Source organism: Rhagoletis zephyria, unplaced genomic scaffold (assembly GCF_001687245.7).
Source record: "Rhagoletis zephyria isolate East Lansing unplaced genomic scaffold, Rhagoletis_zephyria_1.1 Rzeph_scaffold_12304, whole genome shotgun sequence".
Taxonomy (NCBI): Eukaryota; Metazoa; Arthropoda; class Insecta; order Diptera; family Tephritidae; genus Rhagoletis; species Rhagoletis zephyria.
This window is the reverse complement of record NW_016169378.1, coordinates 1-5,453: the sequence shown is the minus strand read 5'-3', so window position 1 is coordinate 5,453 and position 5,453 is coordinate 1. Positions and strand designations below refer to the sequence as shown.

At 35.4% G+C, this 5,453-nt stretch overlaps 1 protein-coding gene across 1 annotated transcript; it reads right to left on the bottom strand.

The window, feature by feature from the left end:
• Positions 1 to 4,730: 4,730 nt before the first annotated feature.
• On the bottom strand, positions 4,731 to 5,294 carry LOC108377562 (nucleoside diphosphate-linked moiety X motif 19-like). Its single transcript, XM_017633832.1, has 2 exons — positions 5,184 to 5,294; positions 4,731 to 5,123 (listed from the first exon to the last, which is right to left on the bottom strand). Exons 1-2 carry the CDS (start codon positions 5,292 to 5,294, stop codon positions 4,731 to 4,733), a joined length of 504 nt encoding a protein of 167 aa, XP_017489321.1.
• Between the last annotated feature and the right edge of the window lie 159 nt (positions 5,295 to 5,453).

Genomic DNA, 5,453 nt, shown 5'->3' with positions numbered 1-5,453 from the left:
GATCGAAAGTAAATGTCGTTCTCGTAGTTCTGTTCCCAAGAACGCGTCAAAACCAAAACCAAAATGAGAACAAACCTGACAAGAACGTTCTCATTGGAAGTTATATAAGAACAAAACCCTGTGGAACGTTCCCAGAGAGAACAAAATGCGAACAATACTTTCGGGAATATTTCTAAGAGAACAAGATGCTAACAATTTTTTCCTGAACGTTTTGGCAAAGAATAAAATGGGAACTAAATTCTAATTAACTTTCTCTCGAAGAACAATTTGGGAGCTAAAATCCCAGGAACTTTCTTATAGAGAACGAAAAAGGAACAAATCTTCTCTGAGGTATCTCATAACGTTGTATGACCTTGAAATGTGTGAATATTAAAGCTAAAAAAAAGAACTGAAAGATAATTATGCAAATAAAGTGAACGAAAGACTTAGACACGAACTTTTCTTTCACAGAAAATGAAAAATTTTTCCATAAATGGACAGTTCACCATAATGATAAACGCTCTGGAAGTTGAAATGATCCAGCTTTCCTCTGGCTTAGAATTAACATCCGTGGTTCTCACTGAAAAAACTTTTCCTCCGAACACGCAGACGCTCTTCTCATTCTTAGTTTTCAAAACTTTTGTTCTCGCCTCGTTCTCTAGCAGGACGTTCCCCAGACTTTTGTTCTTTTCTTCTTATGTGCTTTATTTTTCGCTTTGTGTATTTCGGCTCTCCCTGGTGTTGATTTTTGTCAAGTAGTTACTTATTATCATTAAAAGTACATACATGACGTATGAGTAACATTCTTACCTAGTCATATATACTAACATATATGTATTTTAAAAGCCGTTTTTTTAGTGTTCGCAAAGCTCGAGAACGGCTGAACCGATTTTTCTGAAACTTCAGACAACTGCCACACGTGTCACAAGGATGGTTTTAGGCTAAAAAAAATTCTATATGTAAAGGGGGCGTGGCATCTCCAATACAAACCGAATTTTTTCATACTCCATATCTCTGGAAGTGTTCATGGTAGAGTTCTGGAACTTCGTATGGAGATATACGAAATCAATCGCATTCTCTTGGAGAAAAATTGGGGCTATTGCAAAAGGGGGCGTGGCACCTCCCATACAAACCGAATTTCTCATGCTACATATCTCTGAAAGTGTTCGTGGTAGAGTTCGAGACACTTCACGTTCATTTTTCTGGAACTTGGTATGGAGATATACGAAATCAATCGCATAATCTTAGAGAAAAATTAGAGCTATTGGAGAAGGGGGCGTGGCACCTCCCATGCAAACCAAATTTTGCATACTACCTATCTCTGGAAGTGTTCATGGTAGAAAAAGTAAAGCTATTGGAAAAGGGGGCGTGGCATCTCCAATACTAACCAAATTTTTCATACTACGTATCTCTGGAAGTGTTTGTGGTAGAGTTCTGGAACTTTATATGGAGCTATACGAAATCAATCGCATACTGTTGGAGAAAAACTTAAGCAATTGGAAAAGGGGACGTGGTACCTCCCATACAAAACCTATTTTTCATACTGCATATTTCTGGAAGTGTTCATGGTAGAGTACTGGAACTTGGTATCGAGATACATAAAATCAATAGCATACTCTGTTGTAAAAAGGGGTGTGGCACCTCCCATACAAACCTAACTTTCCATACTGCATATCTCTGGAAGTGTTCATGGTAGAGTTATGGAGCTTGGTATGGAGATATAATAAATCAATCGTATAATCCTGAAGAAAAATTGGAGCTATTGGAAAAGGGGGCGTGCACCTCCCATACATACTGAATTTTTCATCCTGCATATCTCTGGAAGTGTTCATGGTAGAGTTCTGGAACTTGGTATGGAGATATACGAAATCAATCGCATACTCTTGGAGAATAATTGGAGCTATTTTAAAAGGGGGCGTGGCACCTCTCATACAAACCGAATTTTTCATACTGCATATCTATGGAAATGTCCATGATAGAGTATTGGAAATAAATAATAAATAAATAATAAATCAATCGTATAATCCTGAAGAAAAATTGGAGCTATTGGAAAAGGGGGCGTGCACCTCCCATACATACTGAATTTTTCATACTGCATATCTCTGGAAGTGTTCATGGTAGAGTTCTGGAACTTGGTATGGAGATATATGAAATCAATCGCATACTCATGAAGAAAAATGGGAGGTATTGGAAAAGGGGGCGTGGCACCTCCCATACAAACCGAATGTACAGTGCTGGAATTTCGTATGGAGATATGTATGTACATGAAATCAAGCCCATACTCATGGAGAAAATTGGGGCTATTTTAAAAGGGGGGCCTGAGGTCTACAAACGTACCGACTTTTAGCTATCTTTGAATGTATTTATAATTCTTCTGTAGGTGTGTTTGTGAGTGAAATCCTCCTATATGGTTGTACGGATTTTAACGAAATTTTTATTTTGCGTGTTTGAGTGGGTCTCTTTGGTGGTTTAGTTTCCCAATTTAATCCGCCAGTTGGCGCTGTCGTTGAGTTATTACTAAAAATCTTATTTATGATACGATTTGGCTGATATTTTAAATATGTATTGGTAATGGTAAGAGCAATACTATTGCAAAAAGTGCTGCCAAGTGGCTCTGGAATCGAGTTATTACTAAAAATAGCCAAGTGAGAAAAGGTGCCGTGAAGATCAGATTAAATCGACCTGTTGCACCATTGAGTATATCGAACTCTCCTGTGTTACGATTAGTCCAATGGATGTGATTTTCCAATATTAATATGTGTTCAAGCTTTTAAGGTATTTCGTCTGAAATAAGTATATGTATTAGAGAGGTTCTAAATTTTTTTTTTGGAAATTCATAATCCCTACCTCAAATTATTGTTATTTTTGATAAAATTTGAATTTTGAAAAGCTGCCTTCAGAATCCTAATTAGCAACCCCAGAAACCCCCTGATAACAAGTTCCAACCCATGACAATGCGTAAATCGTTCAGTATCAACGTTTTAATTTTACTAGTGTCTTTTCGAGAGCGTATTTTCGGGAACTAGGTCCATTGNTAACTGTCCAAGACAGGTGTGTAGTTAAGGGAATGTTCCCCAATAATACCAGAGTAATTATATGTAAAACCCACATTTTTAGCTGCATTTTAACATGTCAAGAAAATAAAAAAAATTAGAAAATCAGTGTTTTTATAAAAAAACGAACAGCGCGACCTCTAAAAAAACTTTTTTTTTCAAAATAAAAAAAAAAACTTTTTTCAAAATAAAAAAATACTTTTTTTAATCCAAATAATAATATTCTGATGTAGCTTTTATGAATTTCCAAAAATAGTGTCTTTATGAACCACTCTAATATGTATATTGCATTTCTGTAGAACAATGATCCGCACCCATTTTGAAATTGCCACCAACTATACTGTAAAACTTCTAGGACAGATCTAAGCCTATGTTCCGAAGGAAAGAAAAAATCTCAATCTTTCGTTTTGCGAATAACCGTGCTATGAAACGCTGCACAGTTGGAAAATTTCAAGAACTTCTTCACGGATGTAAAATTTTCCTTAGGTTATTTAAAACGGCAAATGACCACCAAATCCTAATCTTAGCAGATGAATGTGCCAATAAAAATTGTAAACGTGAATTGTTGGTGAAAATGTTGGTCCAAAAAGTTTCAATAAAAAAATAAACATTTTGGGCAGAACGAAGTTAGCCGGTTCTGCTAGTATCTTATAAAAAAGAAATTATTATTATTTTTTTTAGCTCCCTGCAGTTTAATACTTCTACAATCGTAAAATTATTGCTACAACCTTTAGATACGAATATATATTATATTTCCCCATATGGTATGGAAGATTCTTATTGTTTTTTCCTATGTACGTTCGTTTGCGGTATATAATCGTAAATGCGCTTAATTTTTACTTCTTCACATTTTTTCGGTTACCCAGGTAGCTCATTACCCGGGTGAAATCATCAGCCCTATTAAAAACACTTTTATAAACCGTGTCATTTTAGGCCCTATTTTACATCGAATGGCACTTGATTTTTCAATTTGGCACAAAGTGCCAAAATGGCACTATTGAAAAATAGTAATATTTCAATACATTTTTGTGAAACCATTTTTCTCAGCTAAAATTTTCTAATTTCTTAAGGTTATTCAACTGGTTTATGTTATTTTGGCATTTGTTTTAGAAATGTGGTTCTTATTTTATTGCTAAATGGGAATGATTTAAAAGGATGGCACCTTTTTCGGCACTTCTATTTTTCTATTTGCCACATTTTGGCACTTTTTTATCCTCAACATGACACCTCATAGCTAAGGATAGTTGGCAGCCCTGTTTATAAATTGTTTTTCTTCTATGAAATGTAATTATTGTAGCGGCCACAGTTACCTAACAAAAGTTGGTGTTATCTAAAAGATTGTTTCACGCATTGAGTTGGTTAAATCTAAAAACATATTCAAATGCAGTTTTCCAGGAAGTGCTTACATAAATAAATTTGTATGCATTCTGAAAAAAAGAAGTCTAGATTTCATATTTTGGGTACTTTTGGTGACCCAGATTTTGAACAGTTAATACTACTTATTTGTAATTACTTTAAACCCGTGGGCCATTATATTTTATAACACAAATTACCATACATTCTTTCGTGGGAAAGTGCAACATTTTCTCCCAATGCCATTTTATAAAAAAATTTAAGCATTGGAAATCACCAATTTGCTTAGAATATAATTATACATACATAAATACACATGCGGATGTGAGTATATATTGTATACCGTCATATGTTTGTTGGTGAAAAATGATCATCTGTCGACGAACAATTCAATTGTATAAGCGGTTTACTGTTGTTGAAGAACTCTATGCGATGCAGTTTTTGGGTCTTTGATCTATATTCCATCATTGTAAGATTAATTACTTCTGCTTGGTCCGAGCCCTGTGGATCGCTGGGATAAAAATCATCGCCCGGTAGCAAACTAACAGAGCCGTCAGTACAGTTCTGTATAACGGGAAGCATATGTGTAATGCCTTCTTTAGATCGAATTTGCTCAAATTCCAGTAATTCATCCAATCGTTTATAATTCAGGAATCGCGATAGTTCATACAGTTGGGGCGGAGGTAAAAACAAGTCTTTACCGAAATACCTCTGAAGAAAATCCATCGGTGTCCTCCACTGCAAAACGAAAAAAATAAAATATTTTATAAAATCTTTAAAAAGCGAAAAAGGACCAACCATAAAACTGGCAGCTTCAGTACTTTCCAAGAGTATTTTGCGAATATGTTCCAGCGCCACCAAATAAAAAGCGGTTTCAAACCGTAAAAAATAGATGTATGTATTAAGCATTAGGATGAATCTTTTTTATTCTCTTCTATGTGTGGCAATGATCTCATCGACAACGTTTCTTTTAAATGCCCATTTATATACGGCAACTTTGGCTGCAGCAAGTAGATATTTGCAGGAGAAAGAGCGACGAGGAAAGGAGAGTTGTGCCCAGTGGTGCCA